This window comes from Schistocerca piceifrons, chromosome 6 (assembly GCF_021461385.2).
Source record: "Schistocerca piceifrons isolate TAMUIC-IGC-003096 chromosome 6, iqSchPice1.1, whole genome shotgun sequence".
In the NCBI taxonomy this organism is placed as follows: Eukaryota; Metazoa; Arthropoda; class Insecta; order Orthoptera; family Acrididae; genus Schistocerca; species Schistocerca piceifrons.
The window spans coordinates 245046586-245065368 of NC_060143.1; the positions used below are offsets into that span (position 1 = coordinate 245046586).

The 18783-nt window shown below is 39.4% G+C and overlaps 1 protein-coding gene across 1 annotated transcript in view; it reads right to left on the reverse strand.

Moving 5' to 3' along the window:
* The window catches only part of LOC124802902, a 204611-nt gene that overhangs the window by 46478 nt on the left and 139350 nt on the right, over positions 1 to 18783 (reverse strand). The window contains exon 3 of the mRNA XM_047263966.1: positions 15990 to 16123. Within this exon, the coding sequence (XP_047119922.1) occupies positions 15990 to 16123 (134 nt within the window). The remainder of the gene's footprint in view (positions 1 to 15989; positions 16124 to 18783) is intronic.

The window sequence follows — 18783 nt, forward strand, 5'->3', positions numbered from 1 at the left end:
TTGTCATCTGCGTTTCCTGTCATCTATCACACGCTGGAGATCACACTTTAAGTTTACTTATTCAACATAAGCACGTCTTCATGTTCGTAACATTTTTCTTCACAATTTTCATATTCTTTGCCCTTATTTCTGCGGAGTATTAATGGTTTTCTGTAACTAGTTATAGATATTCCATAGGAAACTGTGATCTGAAGTCTGTCTACTGTATAAAAGGGAACATGGATTACAGGCCACTGATGATGCTTCCCAAATAAAAGAAGCTAAACGCGTATGCCAATAAACAAACTGCCTTCAATTAGTTGCATAGACAGCACATACATCCAAGAATTTAAAGCAACTAAGGGAAAGACGGAAAACAGAAAAAAGACGACATCTCCTGTGGGTGCACTATATGTCTCATCCTGTTTGGTCTGTTTATGTGCATACATCAGTTTTCAGCATATACTTTGTTAGATTACGAAGTATATGCTGAAAACTAACGTCTATTCATTTCTGTTATGTTTATATTTCACTATATAAGTAAATGACCTAGTAGATAGTGTCGGAAGTTCCATGCGGCTTTTCGCGGATGATGTTGTAATATACAGAGAAGTTGCAGCATTAGAAAATTGCAGTGAAGTGCAGGAAGATCTGCCGCGGATAGGCACTTGGTGCAGGGAGTGGCAACTGACACTTAACATTGACAAATGTAATGTATTGCGAATACATAGAAAGAAGGATCCCTTACTGTATGATGATATGATAGCGGAACAAACACTGGTAGAAGTTACATCTGTAAAATATCTGGGAATATGCGTACGGAACGATTTGAAGTGGAATGATCATATAAAATTAATTTTTGGTACGGCGGGTGCCAGGTTGAGATTCACTGGGAGAGTCCTTAGAAAATGTAGTTCACCATCAAATGAGGTGGCTTACAAAACACTCGTTCGACCTATACTTGAGTTCCCGTCCGCGACACCGTGTCAGAAACTATCATAGCAAGTCGAGCGCAATTACATGCTGCCAAACCCCGAAAGCGCAGCAACTCGCGGGAGCGTCACACAACACACCTGCTCCACTGCACTACTCCAGCCAGACTCCGCTCTGCTTGCGCTCCGCGCGGCAGAGTTAACACTACCAAAGATCTTAAACACTTTGGTTCTCCACACGACCTATTGATGTATTCGTTCGTATTGCTGATCAGTGTGGGATCCGTACCAGGTCAGGTTGACAGAGGAGATAGAGAAGATCCAAAGAAGAGCGGCGCGTTTCGTCACAGGGTTATTTGGTAAGTGTGATAGCGTTACGGAAATGTTTAGCAAACTCAAGTGACAGACTCTGCAAGAGAGGCGCTCTGCATCGCGGAGTAGCTTGCTGTCCAGGTTTCGTTGAGGGTGCGTTTCTGGATGAGGTATCGAATATATTGCTTCCCCCTACTTATAACTCCCAAGGAGATAGCGAATGTGAAATTAGAGAGATTCGAGCGCGCAGTCGTTCTACCCGCGAACCATACGCGACTGGAACGGGAAAGGAGGGTAAAGACAGTGGCACGTAAAGTGCCCTCCACCACACACCGTTGGGTGGCTTGCGGAGTATAAATGTAGATGTAGATGTAGATCTCTCTCTCCCTGTACCTGTGTGTTCGTACGAATGTGAGTGTGCAGGTGTGTCGGTGGCTATTCACACCAAGACTTTAAAACAGGCTCTGATAGCTATTACATTCATATTCAACATACTACAAGTGGCACTGAATATCCACCGACACACCGACGCACGGACGCACACACACACACACACACACACACACACACACACACACACACACACACACACAAATGATAATTCATAAACGTGCACACACTTAATCCTTTAGACGTACAGAGAGAGATATAAACACAACCGAAATTAGTAGACGTTAGTTTTCAGCACATATTTTGTTTGGTTGGCAACACGTACGTAAACCAGACACGATGACACATATAGTGAACTAACAGTGGCTACATGTTTAAATCACAGTTTTCGATCAAATATGTGAAACTACTGAGATAAGAGTACTAGTGCTCCACAGTAATAAGGTCAGACAATATGAAAACTGTGAAGAAAAAGTTCGGAACTTGAAAACGTGCTTATATTTCGTAAGTGAGGTTATACTGTGACCTCCGGCATGTGACCAGATGAGAGGAGACGTAGATGCTAACCAGAAACGTGAAGAAGTGTAAGTTATGACTCATTTATGTAAGAAACGAGACGTGAACTGTTTCATAATCCAAAAATATTACACAACAAAACTAAACTGCATCACTTTAAATCCCACAGAAAATGCTTTAAAGTAAAAGGCGAAACGGGTATGGGAGGAACAAAATACGTTGCAGCAAGAAAAGGCGCTTTTATATCCAAAACAAATATTTCTGTGCTTGCTTCTGGTGACGGCCACACAAACTTGTTGTAAGCTCAAATTTGTCAAGAAGTGTGTGTATAATAAATCATGTCTATTTTAAATAAAGAAACTGGAAACAAGTCATTTTTGTGACAGCTTGAAATGTAAGTTCAGAGGCTATAAATTTTTGCATATGAATATAGACACGTGCTTGTGTTTTGTGGAACTGCATAGGAGCGGAATTGTCACAGATATCACGCATGCGAGGAGCTTTCATTACGGTTGCCGTTTGCCGCAGGTCTCCATTGTGTGCGAGGACAGCTGCCCCTCGGTCGGCACAGGGCCGTGCTTTCCGGCCAACTTTTATTCCGGACAGGCTAATTAATGCCTGTGACTGCGCTTATGATTAAAATATTGCTGGCATTGCGACGGACTCAGTCCTTTTAGGGGCTCTAAAATTTTCACACCGGTGTTAAATCTGTAAAATGCTCCAAATTAGCACGTGGAACTAATCTCTCGTGGGGTTGTGGTTTCTGTCGCTACAAAATTTCTGCTTCTGCAGCTTCTCCGTTTTATGTCACAATACTAAACTGACGATGTGAAAGGAACGTATATGGTAGAATTACTCGATCTCCATAGTTTTTCTATGTATGGGTCGACGCACAAAAAACCGACCTAGAGAGTAGACTGATCACCAGTTACTCACGAATTGTTTTCCGCCACGAGCAGATATGACAACAAATAGATAAATATGTAAGATTTAGATAATAAAGAAATAACAAATAAGCTAATGCAAGGAACAGCTTCGAAATAGGAGAAGACATTAGGCGAGTGACAATGAGCAGTCTAATAGTCGGGGCCGATTCTTTGTTCTCCACCATTCGTTAGTCTCTGTACCATAAAAATTTAGTCAGACACGATGATAGTTGATTATGATATAATGATATTGCTCGAGTGATTCTAAACGTGTTTCATAAAGCAGTTTGAGCCAGGAAGACAAGAAAGAAGTCTTGAGATGATCGTGTTTCCAATAGTAGTTCTTAAAGCCTGACAGAAGTACATTTGATGTCGTAGGAACGCGAATAAAAGAGCTCATTCAAACTGTTCTACGACTGTCCTACTTCACCAGAAAGGTAACTGACAAGACGTTTCTGCTTCTGTAGAGACGTTCATTAAAAGATCACCAGTGGTTGGCTAAAAGTTCAATTTTAGTCAACCACATCAGTCAAAATATTTCTTATCAAAATTACTTAAGGATTGCAAAGCGAAAAGTTTCTCAGTTGCTGTAGCCTTTATAATTTGTGGTATTTTCAATTTTTTTCTCCACTCGCCGCATCGCTGCAATGATAGAACCAATCAATTCCCATGAGCCAAATTGAGGTACACACAATACTCACGAAAAGAAAGCATAAATCTGGTAACATATATCGGCAACAAGCCGATGTGAGCGTGAGAAAATCGTGATTAGTTGCTGCGTATAAAATCAGAATAGCATTAAGAACAAAGCAGGTCCCGAGTTCTGAGTCGTCTGCTACGCTAACTGTGGTTGAAATCTTCTTCCTCGCTACAACCTGGCATCCTATTTAATAAGAAGTCAAACCTACATTGTTACTGTCCTCTTTAGCAAAAACATTCTCAGATACGAAAGAACGACACAAAGCCATACGTTCAGTACGCTATTAGGTCTCTGAATTAATGATCTAATATGGTACCAGCTGTCATAACCGAACTCATGACCCTACGCGTACTCTGCAGATCGGTAGAACAACGCTCACAAGCTATTTCCCTTAATCCATAACGCATAATGATAGCTGGAACCAGTGACTGTGACAATAACGGCACATATCGGAGAAATAAGGTCTCAAAACTGGGTGAATTCAATTATTAATTTTTGTACCTGATTTCTTATTGAGATTTTGAGGGTCATCCAAATGGCATAATCTGTATTCTGAAAGTGAACTCAAGTTCACTAACAAAACATGGAACTGAATGTCTTCCATAAATAACTCCGAAATTCCGCAAAAGCAGAACCAGATAATATTACCATTGAACTGAAGGCAAGAGCTATAAGTGAGAAGTCACAGAAGCAAACGCATGTAATAATCATTTCTTGAATATAGTAGAAAGAATGGGGACCAACAGTTCAAAAGGAAAATCACGGCAACATGTTCACAAAAGGAACTCTCATACAATTCAGTCATATGAATATATCTCCAACTTCCCCTTCCGAAATTAAGAAAATTATAGATCCTCTCAAAAGTAAAAGATCATCTGGTTTTGATGGTGTTTCCAACAGAGTACTATGGGTTTTTTACCAAAGAATAATCTCGATCCCATCCGCAATATCTAAGACATCACTAAGTGAAGTCATTTTTCCAGAGACACTGAAGTACGCCGTTGTTAAACTCCTCTTTAAGAAAGGTAATAAGAGAGATGTCAATAACTACCAACATGGCGCAATGTACACATGATTTTCCACCCTAGCAGAATAATATCCTCTGCATCACAGTTTGTGTTTCAGAAGGTTTGTTCTCTTCAGAATGCCATTTACATTTTCAGTCACCAGATCTTACAAGCATTAAATAATAAAGTTGCGACGTTTGGTGTGTTATGCGGCGTATCTAAGGCATTTCAGTTTGTGAATCACAATATTCTTCTATATAAATTGAAGTTTTATGAACTTGATGGCACAGCAAATCAATGGGTAATGTCATATCTAAGCACAAGAATTTAGAAAGTTATACTTAATAATTCAACAAATGTAATCTGTGGACATAATTTCGACTAAAGAGAAATGACCTATGGAGTTACCGAAAGCTCACTCTTAGAAATATTAGCGTTCCTTGTATATGTAAATGATTTTACGTCTAATATAAAACAAGCAGAAGTAGTTCTTTTTGCGGATGACAGTAGTAATGTAATCAACCCAAGCACACCTACAGGAACAGAAGAAATAGTAAACAAAGTTCTTAAAACTAACATTGACTGGATTTCTGTGAAAAGCCTCAACCTCAGTTTCATAAAGGTACAATATATCCAGTTCAGCACATTTGGGTTACTACATCAATGATAAGTGTACCACGTGGTGAAGAAATAATGTACAGGCTGGAAACACAAAATTCGAAACTGTCCACATTGATGACAATTTAACCTGAAAAAAAAAATTTGGAAATTCTAAAACAACTTGGTTCAGCCACATTTGCACTTGAAGTCACTGCATTTCATTCAATAATGCCATATGGAACGATGTTCTGGGCTAACTCATCGTTAATGAAGAAAGTCGGGATTACTCAAAAATATGCTGTAAGAATAATATGTCACTACACCAACCACGATCATCTTGTAAACATCTGTGTAAGGATTTGGGCATTCTGACTACTGCTTCACAGTATATTTATTCGCTCATGAAGTTTGTTGTACATAATCGTTTACAGTTGAAAAGGAACAATGTACGCAATTACAATATCAGAAGGAAAAATGACAGTAATTACTCCACGTTAAGGTCGTCTTTAGCACATACAGGGGTGCACAACGCTTCAACGAAAATTTTTGATCACTCACCTAGTATATAAATTATCTGACAGAAACAAGTCAAAATTTGAAAACTAGCTGACAAAATTTCTGGTTGACAACTCTTTCTATTCTGCAGAATAATTTCTATTGTAACGTAAAAGGTGGTGAGAAGGAATTATTAACTCGTACCTGCTTATTTAAAAAAGTTACAGAGTTATAAATTTCCAGCAAGCAACCATGTTTACAAATTAATTTGCGAAGTGAATGTAAGAAAGACTCATTCCATATCATTACGATTTAGCGTACAAAACGATCCATGGAATATGAAACTAACTAACTAACTTACTAATTAATCGTAGGACTATTTGTAATCATCAGTTGATTGTCCTTATACACAGATTACAAATTACAGACTGAGCCCTGTATTTCGGCAGCTTATGACTCGGATGTATCACTATGAGCTGCCTTAGTGGCTACGAGATCATCCGATGTATTGTAAGAAAACCCATACACACCTGAACACTGAGTGTAGATGGTGGAAAAAGAAATCTTATCGACGCAGACTCTCCAACGATGGCCAACTATCAGTTACAAATATTATTGCCCGATGTAGCAGTTACTTCTTCAAAGTATTTAATACAACACAGTCACAATGTTCAATAATCTGAATGGTGTAAGGCTACAGAGTCCATTACATCAATATTCTGTGGTGTACAATCGAGAGAATTTGGTAGCACCGACGTGCGTTCCTTTTTTGGGCATTGTAGTGTGGCCAACAATGGCGTGGTAAAGTTAACAGGTTGTGGAGGGGTGTGCTGAAAGTATCTAGCGGGAGCAGTCAAGCTGGTCGTACGCGTCGGTTTATATACGGCCTAATTAGTGCCTAGTCTGCTTTTAAGTGACTTACGTATGGATTCTGAAATTCTGGAGACGAATCAGAGCAGGAACTCGAGATTTGCAAAGGCTGCTACGAAACACTGCATTTACATGCTACTTTAGTATGTCAGTGATCCGTGCGACAACGCCTATTCCAGGCATTGCTTGACGTGGTGACAAATCGCGAGAGACTTTAGTGTGATGGAGACTGCAATATCCCTCATTTCACAAATGGAGCACTAAGTAAGGCAGTGGTTTATTTAGAAGTAGGCGTTAGAAAATGTGAGTACATAGATGAATGACAACTTACAAGAGCACGTCGATGAACTTAACTCACAATACCCACAGTGTGCTTATATTTAATTTTGTGATTTAACACCACAAACCAACAAAATCTCGATTCAGTAGTAGCTTATCTGCAGGAATATTCCTGGGATAAGTTAAGACACGGTACATTTCTTTTATTACGTACAGAGCTTGGAACTTTGCCTAATATAACTGCCAAGATGCCTGAATAGTTCGGTAGTTGCTGTAGTTAGCGGCTGCTTCGGTCACAGGTTCGAATCCTGCCTCGGGCATGGATGTGTGTGATGTCCTTAGGTTAGTTACGTTTAAGTAATTCTGAGTCTATGGGACAGATGACCTCAGATGTTAAGTCCCATAGTGCTTAGAGCCATTAATACAAATGCTGTAGTCAGTCCAAACCCCAGCAGCAAAAATTGGGCACCAAATTTCACACAGGAAGACACTGTTGTAATTCCACAGTCAACTTAAACCTCTGGATTCAGGAAAATATCTTATCTGAATAAACAAAAATGTTTAGGTGATGTTATTGAACCGAATTTACTGAAACCAGACGCCAACAAAGAAAGAATTGGAAAACTACAAAAGTATATTAAATGTGTATCAAGAAAACCATAATTATGAAATTATAACACAATTGTCAAAACAAAAATACTTTACACTCTTGACGACACGTCAATTGGTGGTAGATGTCAAACACTGGAAAGCAAAGAACAATAACTGCAGACAAAATTTTTGGAAAGAAATGTGAAAGTGAAATTTAAATGAAGAAGATATTAAATAAAATCTATCAGTCTCTGAAAAATATTACATATACAAAAAGGAATGCGGCTGCAATTGTACAGTCACTAATATCAACAAGCATAGATATTATGTATGTTAATTAAGAATCGAAACAGTTGCTGTTGTTGTTGTGGTCTTCAGTCGCAAGACTGGTCTGATGCAGCACCTCATGCTACTCTACCCTGTACGTGGCTGTTCCTTTCTGAATAACTACTGCAAACAACATAAATCTGGATCTGCTTGCTTTATTCATCTCTTGGTCTCCCTCTACAATTATTACTCCGCACACTTCAATACAGTACTAAAATGTGATGCCTTGATGTCTCAGAACGTGTTCTGTCAACCTATTCTTTCTTCCATCCGTTCTTCTTTTCTCCCCCATTTCTGTTCAGTTCCTCCTCATTAGTTACGTGATATAGCCGCCTAACATTAAGCACTCTTCTATAGCACACTTTAAAAGCTTATATTCTCTTCTTATCTAATCCGTTTTTCGACATTGTTTCACTTTCATACATGACTACACTCCATAAAAATGCTGTCAGAAAAGCCTGACACTTAGTTCTGGATCTAATGTTAACAAATTTCTCTTCTTTCGAAAGGCTTCTCTTGACATTGCCAGTCTACATTTTATATTCTTTCTACTTTGGACATCATTAATTATTTTACTGCCCAGATAGCAGAACTCATCTGCTACTTTGAACATCTCATTTCTTAATCTATTTCTCTCTCTCACATTCACTTGATTTCATTCACCTATATTCCATTATCCTTATATTGCTTTTGGTGATGTTCATCTTGTATCCCCTCTTCAAGGCACTGAACATTTCGTTCAACTGTTCATCTAGGTCCTTTGCTTTCTTCGAAAGAATTTCTATATCATCGGCAAACCTCCAAGTTTCTGTTTCTTCTAACTGGACTTTAATTTCTACTCGAATTTATCTTTGAATTCTGTACTGTACGTTCAATGTACAGACCCAATAACATCGAAGACAGGCTAAAAGGCTGTTTAACTCTCTTATGAGCTACTGCTCCTGTTTCTGCAGAAGTTGTAAGTAGCTTTTTGCTTCCTGTACTTCATACCTGCTACCTTCATAATTTCAAAGAGAGAATTCCAGTCAACATTGTCAAAAACATTCTCTAAGTCTACAAACCCCATAAACGTAGTTTGGCTTTCTTTAACCTACCTCCGTAGGTCGTAGGGTCAGTATTGGTGGCATGTTCTTACATTTTTCGGAAATCGAAACTGGTCTTCTGTGGATGGTTTAGATCCAGTTTTTCCATTCTTGTATAGAGAACAAACATTGGTATTTTGAAGTCTTGAGATTTTAAAATGATACACTGATGAGCCAAAGAAACTAGTGCACCTGCCTAATATACTGTAGGGCCCCTGCGAGCACGCTGAAGTGCCACAACACGAAGTAGCATGGACTCGGCTACTGTCTGAAGTAGTGCTGGGGCGAACTGACACCACGACTCCTGCAGTGCTCTCCATGAATCAGTAAGAATACGAGGGTATGGAGATCTCTTCTGAACAGTACGTTGCAAAGTACCCCAGATATGCTCAATAACTTTCGTGTCTTGGGAGTTCGGTGGCCAGCGGAAGTGTTTCAACTCAGAAGGGCAGAAGAGTGTTCCTGGAGCCACTCTGTAGCAATTCTGAACGTGTGAAGTGTCGCATCGTCCTGCTGGAATTGCCCAAGTCCGTCGGAATGCTTAATGGGCACAAATGGATGTAGGTGATCAGACAGTATTCTTACATACGTGTCACGTGTCAGAGTCGTATCTAGATGTACCAGGGGTCCCACATCACTTCAACCGCACGCGCCCCACACAATTAACGATTCCTCCAACAGGTTGAACAGTCCTCTGGTGATATGCAGGTTCCATGGATGTCCGTACACGTCCATCCACTCGATACAATTTGAAACGAGTCTCGTCCGACGAGGCAATATGTTTCCAGTCAACAGCAGTCCACTGCCGGTGTTAACGGGCCCAGAAGAGGCGTAAAGCTTTGTGTCGTGCAGTCATCAACGGTACACGAGTTGGCTTTCGCCCCCGAAAACCGATGTCGATGATGTTTCGTTGAATGGTTCGAACGCTGACACTTGTTGACGGCCCAGCACTGAATTCTATAGCAATTTGCGGATGAGTTCCACTTGTGTCACTTTGAATGGTTCTCTTCCGTCGTCGATGGTCCCGTTCTTGCAGGATCTTTTTCCGGCAGCAGCGATGTTGGAGATCTGATGTTTAACAGGATTCCTGATATTCACATTCGTGAAAAGGCCCTACGCGAAAATCTCCACTTCATAACTACCTCGGTGATGCTGAGTCCCATCGCTATTGCGCTGACTATAACACCACGTTCAAATTTACCTAAATCTTGATAGTCTGCATTGTAGCAGCAGTAGCCCGCATAGCAACTGCGCCAGACACTTGCCGTCTTATGTAGGCGCTGCCGACCGCAGCGCCGTATTCTGCCTGTTTACATATCTCTGTATTTGAATACACTTGCCTATATCAGTTTCTTTGGCGCTTCAGTGTAGTTTGGTAATTTCAAGGCAGTCAGCAACTGTTTTCTTTGCAATTGGAATTATTATATTCTTCTTTATGTTTGTGGGTGTTCCGCCTGTCTCATATATCTTGTATACCAGATGGAAGAGTTTTGTCATGGCTCGTGCTCCCAATGGAATCAGTAGTTCTGACGTAATGTCGCCCGCCTACTCTGGGGGCCTTGTTTCGACTTAGCTTCTTCAGTGCTCTGCCAAATTCTTCCCGCAGTATCATGTCTCCCATCTCATCTTCATCTACGTTCTCTTTTGTTTCCACTACCTTGCCTGCAAGGTCATTTCCCTTGTACAGACCTTCTATAAACTGCTCCCATCTTTCAGCTTTTGCGTTTTTGCGTAGGATTGATTTCCCACCTGAGTTCTTGATTTTCATACAGCTACTTCTCTTTTCTCCAAAGGATTCTGCAGTTTTCCTATAGGCTCTGTCTATCTTTTCCATCGTGATATATGCTTATAAATCATTACATTTGTCCTCTACCCAACCCTGTTTAACAATTTTGCTCTTACTGCCAATCTCATTTTTTAGATATTTGTTATCCCTTTGGCCTACAGAATTTACTGCATTTTTATGATTTCGGCTGTCATCAATTAAATTAGATATCTCCTGTATTATCCATGAATTTCTACTTTACCTATTCTTTTTACATATTCGATCCTCTGCTGTCTTCTCTATTTCATCTCTCCAAAGCTACCTTTTCGTCTTCTACTGTATTCCTTTCCTCTGTTTTTATCAATCGTTGCTGAATGCTCCCTTTGAAACTCTCTGCAACCTTTGATTCTTTCAGCTTATCCTCTCCCCATCTTCTTAATTTCCTACCTTTTTGCAGCTTCTTCAGTTTTAATGTCATAATAAATACATCGTGGTCAGAGTCCACTTCTACTCCTCTAGATGTCTTACAATTTTAAATGTGATTAGTGAATCTCTGTCTTACCATTATATCATCAATCTTAAATCTTCTTGTGTCTCTGGTCTCCTCCACGTGTACATCCGTCTTTCATGATTCTTAAATTGGGTGTTAACGATATTTAAATTGTGCCCTGTGCAGAATTCTACTAGTTGGCTTCCTGTTTCATTCCTTTCGCCAAGTCCATACTTACCTACAATTTTTCCCTCCCTTCCTTTTCCTAATATGGAATTCCAGTCACTCATCACTATCAATTTTTCGTCTCCTTTAACTATGTTAATAATTTCTTTATTCTCATCATACAGTTCCTTATCTCTTCATCATTTGTGGAGCCAGTTGGTATACAAACTTGTGCTGCTATGGTGAGTCTCGGCTTCATGTCTATCTTGTCTACAACAATGTATTCTCTCTGATATTCATAACAACTTACTCGCATTCTTGTTTTCTTATTTATTATTAAACCTACATCTGCATTACCGCTATTTGATTTTTTACTTATAAAGCTGTATTCATCTGACCGGAAGTCCTGTTCGATATGGCACCAAACTTAACCAACTGCCACAATAACTGACTATAACCTACCCATTTCCCTTTTCAAATTTTCTAATCGACTTGCCCGAGTAAAGGATCTAACATTCCACCCTCTGATCTGTAGATGGCACTTTTGTTTCTCCTGATGACGACATTGCCCTGAGTAGTCCCCATCCGGAGATCCAAATATGGGACTATTTTACCTCTGAAATATTTTACCCAAGCGGATGCCAACATCATCTAATTATATGGTAGATCTGTATGCCATTGGGAAAAATTGCAGCTGTAGTTTCCGCTTGCTTTCAGCTGTTTGCAGTACCAGCACAGCAAGGCCGTTTTGGTTAATGTTACAAGGCGAGATCAGTCAATCATCCAGACTGGTACCCCTGCAACTACTGAGAAAGTTACTGCTCCTTTTCCGGGAACGTATGTTTTCTGGCCTCTTAACAATTGCCTTCTGTTATGGTTGCACTTACAGTACAGCAAAACAAATGAAGGTCTAAGTTATGTGCTAGAGGACTTGGGGTCTTTATGTAAGGACTTTACAGAAGAGGACCATGTAGTGATAGTGGTTGGGCCAGGAAAACAGTTTGGACAGGGACATATGAAGTAGGTGGAGACCTGGAAAAAATAGCTTCCGTGACTCGTGGCACCAACGTACACTTCGTTGAGCTGTTCCAGCGTCATGATCGACCACACCTTGGAGTTGTGAGGCGAATCAGTGTAGGGTTGGGGATGGTTCTGAGGACAGCGAACTTTGCTCATGTTTCTCTGGTGCCTGTCAGGACTATCAACAGAAGGGCTTTCACTAGGCATGTCCTACACCTAAATAGGACTGGGAAAGGAAGATTGGTACAGCTGATTCATGAAAGTATACCTGTTGTCATTGTTAGGAAAAGTAAGTCTTTTTAGGATAAATCCAGATAACAGGGTCTCCTGCATAAAGTTTAAAAAATACTGAAACAATCACTCACAAGGCCGATTTTAGCACTCCAAATATCACACATACCAGATGTCACAAAGAAAAAAAAACCATTCGAAAGAGTAACATGGGGCATTTCACAGACTTAAGAATCCATCATCAAAACATGCAATCAATAAAAAAATACAAGTATTAGAAGTTGAGCTCCAGCCTTTGAACGGCATAGTAGTTTGTGTTACTGAGCACTGGTGTAAAGGCACAGAAATCCATCATGTAGTATTATCATTCTATGAAAGGGAAAACTTTTACTGCAGAAATGCTCCAAGGGGTGGAGGATTATGCACTTATATCCGAAAAGGAAGGGGCTGTTTGCTGCAAAGAAATTCATTTAATGGCAAAATAATATATAATGCATAGAATGAAAGCAAAGAAGTGCCGGATGTTATAAAAAGAAATCGATGAGAGGCAAACAAAAGCAGAATAACATACTGCTAAGGGAGGGGATGAGGTAAAAAATGATCCACAACACTTACCAAACAATGTAAAGGAGCATTTTTCAAGTATTGCAGAATGTTACAGCAATAATTCCCCAAAACAAATATAACACGTATAAGTAATACAATGATGTTGCTTCCAACCATAGAGAATGACATCAATAAAACTGTTCAAAAATTAAAAAATAACATGTCAGTAGGCATAGTTTAAGTACCAATGAGTGTACTGAAACAATCCATGGAGATTCTACAAGGCCCTTTAAGAAATATAATAAATGAATCCTTCACATCAGGGACAGCCGCAGAGCAGTTAAATTAGGCAAGAGTTGTACCTTTGCTTAAGAAAGGTAATGCAGAAGACATATAAAACTACTTGCCCATTTCCCTGTTGTCACCATTCTCAAAAATAATAGAAGCAATTATGAAAAACAGATTGATGAATTACCTGAATAAATACAATTTTAAGTGAATGACAGTTCGGTTTCTGAAGCGGCAGAAATACTGAGTCAGCCATAGTAGAATCCTTAAAAGTTGTACTTGATGCTCTTGACAAAAATGATGGTGTCACAGGCATATTTTTGATCTTCCTAAGGCCTTTGATACAGTCGACCACAAAATTCTATGAAATTAAGAGCATTAGGAATAACAGGGGTAGCTAATGACTGGTTTCGATCATACCTAGCAGATAGGGTACAAAGAGCAGAGATAACACACACTTCAAATAGATCTAAGCACTTAGTAAAACACATATCAGAATCAAAATACATTAATATAGGGTTTCAGCAACGTAGCATTTTAGGACCAATACTATTCCTGATGAACATCAATGACTTTCCCAGTAGTGTTAATCATGGTAAAAAAATTCTCTTGGCTGATGACAGCAATACTATAGTTACTGAGAAAGCAAGAGAACTCCTTGCAGAGAAAGCAAATGAAGCTCTTAAGGAAGTTTACAGTTGGTCAATAAGAAATAAAGTGACATTGAACATAAAGAAACTAATGCCATGAATTTCAGTTTGAAGAGGGAAAATGACAATGTTAAATTAAATGTAGATGGCACATCTACAGACTGTATAACAAATGCAAAATTTCTAGGAATGAATATTGATTCTTACTTGAAGTGGTGTGAACTCACAAAGGTAATTATAAACAGAATGTCATCAGCATGTTATGCATTTACAATTCTACCATCAGTGTGTAACACGCAGTGTCTGTTAATTACATACCAATAATATGTACACTTAGTTCTTCGCTACAGCATTCTTTGTTGGGGATCAAATGCACAAAATATGAACACAATTTTTAAACTCCAAAAAGGAGCCATAAAAATAATAACGAAAATTAGTAGTCGAACTCATTGTAGAGATCTGTTCAAAATACTGGAGATTTTGATTGCTCGGTGTACATACATTTACCAGTCAGTTGTACACATCAAAAATAACTATGGTAATTAGTGCACAGACAGCTCTGTCCCGTCCCTGACCATGAAACAAGAACTAGACTCAACTTACATTTACCAAGAAAAAATTAACATTAAACTCAGAACAGGAGTTCCTACCAAAGAATTAAACAGTACAATAATTTAACAAAAGAGATTAAGGAAATTGCAAAATACACTTGTTTAAAAAGGCAAGTACATGTTTTCCAATACATTTTATACACTGAAGTATTACTTAGTTAAAACAGAGTAGTGGTTTGGTAAAAAAAATGTTATTCAAATAAACAACAATAATTATTATAAAACATCCAACATTCCACATAACACCTTCACACTATGTTTTCTCTTCTTTTTTTAGTTTTCTAGAAAAACTTACCCCCAAGCTATTCATAGCACAATACTAACACCTCTTCCTGTTTCTGAGCTCAACATCTCACTCATCGTAGAGGGATACTGATTCGATACTGATTCAGTTTTTCAGGATAGCAAAAAGGAAGTTGCAGTACAGAAAATGGCCCAGAGATCACCAGTATGTGTGGGTGTGAGTTTTTATGCACGCTATGAGTGAAGTGTTATGATACAATGTGTGTATAGTGTGTGCAGTGACTGATAGTGAGATATGAGAGAAAAGTGTGGCATTACATTATTTAATGAGTTATTTGTAAAGGGTTGGGTTGTGTTGTTTGGGGGAAGAGACCAAACAGCGAGGTCATCGGTCTCATCGGATTAGAGAAGGACGAGGAAGGAAGTCGGCCGTGCCGTTTCGAAGGAACCATCCCGGCATTTGCCTGGAGCCATTTAGGGAAATCACGGAAAACCTAAATCAGGACGGCCGGACGCGGGATTTAACCGTCGTCCTCCCGACTGGTTATTTGTAAAAAAGTGTATTGTAAACCAGGAGTAAATCTAATGACTACCTCTAACTAGAAGTCCGTAAATGTATATAGCAGTAGCTTATTTTAAATGGGTCTGAACTCGTAAATACTTTGACATGTTCTATATCCTTCTAAAAAGATATCTACAGATGAATAAAGCTGCTGCTACTGCTACTACTACTACTACTACTACTACTACTACTACTATCTGTATCGCTAGAGATGGAAGCCTCTCCACCAACGGCAAGGTCAATTTTTTTATGGTTCATTGTTAGATAACACAAATTCATAATACTGTAAAGTAAAGACAAAAGAGTTTCTTACCACAATTAGCAGTCACATATTTACTGAGAAGCGCCATCGAGAAACTGTGACAATCAGTATGTAGCACCTGGGGATGAGACAGACAGAAGGAGGACTCACCTGTTCCCCGTTGATGAACCAGGCGAGCTGCGCGGCTGGCTTGGACCTGCCTGAGGTGCAGTTGACCCTGACGGTGTCGCCCACCTGGTAGCGGGGTCGGCCGCCCGTGATCCGAGGACCTTCGTCCGGCAGGGCTGTAAAAGAGCAAGTGTCCACATTACACCACACATGCAAATACCTGGACCACCTTTCCTCTTGTGAAAGTAGGCACACCAGACACAGAAATTAGTCATCCTCAGATGTCATGTCAACATAGTCTAATGCAACCTCCAGCCTTTATAACAACTTTAGTAAGGCCTAGGAACCCACACTCTCAATGCAACACTCCAAAATGTAAATAAACGATCTGAATGAAACTTGACAGGTGTGTTGGAGGCTCAAAATAACGTAATATGTATTGTTTCGTTTTTGGCTAGTTTCACTTTTAAGGGATAAAACACGTTCCAATATCTCTGAAACCATGATTTCAAAAGATGTGTTTGATATAAAACTTGAAAAGTAGCTAATGTTCCTGGAAGCTGTATATCAACTTTTATAATAATTTGAAATTTTGGAAAATACTCCAACACCATTAAACAATTTTGAAAAATGAAGCTGCGAGGCATGGCGACGTGGTTAGAGGCGCCATCTCACTAAGCACGGCCACTCCCGCCGGAGGTTCCAGTCTTCTCTCGGGCATGAGTGTGTGTCTTGTCCTTAGCATAAGTTAAAGTAAGTTGAAGTAGTGCGTAAGTCTAGGGACCGACGACCTCAGCAGTTTGGTCACTTGCGAATTCACACAAACACTTTTTTTTTTTAAAAAAATGAAAACTTTTGTTACAACATAAATTAAAATAGCTTTCATACCACATACATCCAGCTGCAATAAAGCTTGTTTCTGAAATACCATTATAGGAAAGTAAGCTGTACACAATGTGCTGTCATAGCATTTTCAAGATACTTAATTAACATAGCTAATCAATCCTTTTTATTCTAATTATTTGTTTCAGTTAGTTTTTTTATGTTTTAAACTGTTCTTTTACATTTACAAGTCATGATTTTCTGTTTTGTTTCTTAGTTTCCCAATTCATATATGTGCCTAAGTTTATTTAAAACAATGCATAACACATTATCATGAGAAAAATTATGACAGTAGTGATTATCCATTAACAAATGTTTAAAATGTAATGTCCTTTTACACATTGCACATGAAAGGAACTATTTTTCTTCACATAGTACACATGATGGACTACAATATGAAACAGGTATCAGCAGGATTCTCAAATTGTGGTGGATAATCTTCTAAACGGTCTGAATTATACCGAGCGTATTTCAGGACATTGGAAAACCTTGGTGAAGGATCTTGATTATGTGCCTACTATAACACAGTATAGTTACACATGGATGGATGTGGCATGAAAACTTGTTTGTTTTCGTAAAGGTTTTCACTTTTCAAAACTAATTAATGAGGGTAGCTTATTTTGCAAAATTTCAATGTAGTGTATCATACATGTATCAGGAATGTTAATTAAATTTCAACATTTATTTTTTATATTCATTATTTGTAAGATATGCCCTCTAAATCTATTATGCTACATTATCTTTGGGTTGTGTTTGGCCCCCTGACAGTGAGACCGGGCAGAAACGAAAAAAATATGTATTTAATTAGTTTTATCCTTCTACAAACCTGCCAAATTTCATAAAGATCGTTTACTTACCCGTGGGAATGTTCCCTTGTTAGTCTGATTAAGAAGAGGATGGGTATATCCCACAATTGAGCGATGCCCTTGCAGGCAGCAGTGGACACACGTACGTGATCGTGAACCGTGGTCACATCAACGAGCCGGGAGTCGGCCAGAAGGGGGGAGGGGGAGGGGCAAGGAGATGCTGGGCGCCGACCACGCACGGTGTGGCATGTAGGGAGGGATAGGGGGGGGGGGGGGAGGCGATGAAAGTGCTGCAGCAGCCTAGACGCTCTCGGTTCATCGGGGTACCTGATTATGGCCACGTGATAGTTGGCCGGAAAATTGTACCCGTTGGACACTAACATACAGCGATTCAGCAGTGAATTACTTCTTCAAATCACTTATAATTAGATCCCACAGAGCAATAACATGATGCAGATGGACCGACTGCCATGTTTCGCCTTCTGTTCTAAACAGTACCAGACATTTTAAAGGGATTAAGATAGGGGGATTTCACCGTTCCAGTCGAGGTGTGGTAGGGTGCCTGAGAATTTGTCAAATAATAAATGTATGTTTTCGGCTTTGTGAACAACGCTGTTGTAGTCTTTTCCATACAAAGTATATTCACCACCAAGCTGTTCAATGAAGGTCACCATCCTCGATAAAGTTCATGGCAGCCTGAATGAGTGGCCAGAATTCACGGTACAGAAACCACCCCAGAACGCCATAGAACCACCTCTGGCCTGAATTAACCTGATACATACTGTGTGTTAAACGCTCAGTTAGGCTATAAGTTCGCTCATCGTATTCTACCACCTGATGAGAGCAAAAATACTGACTTTTCAGACCACACTAATTGCCTCCAGTCACCAACTGTCAAATTTCTGTATTGTTTGAACGATATTAGAGGTGCACCTTTAACGGTCACAGTCAGCAATGGACGTCAGATGACCTGGATTTCATTTTTTTTTAGTTTTTTCCTTTTTTCTACAGGATAACTAACACACACAACTGATGAAAACCTTAGAACACACTATAAAATGAAACTAATATAGCGATTTACTTCTGTCCTTTACGCCTCTAATCTGCGTTTGCAGTGCCTTCTCCACCACTTACAGATAAATACACAC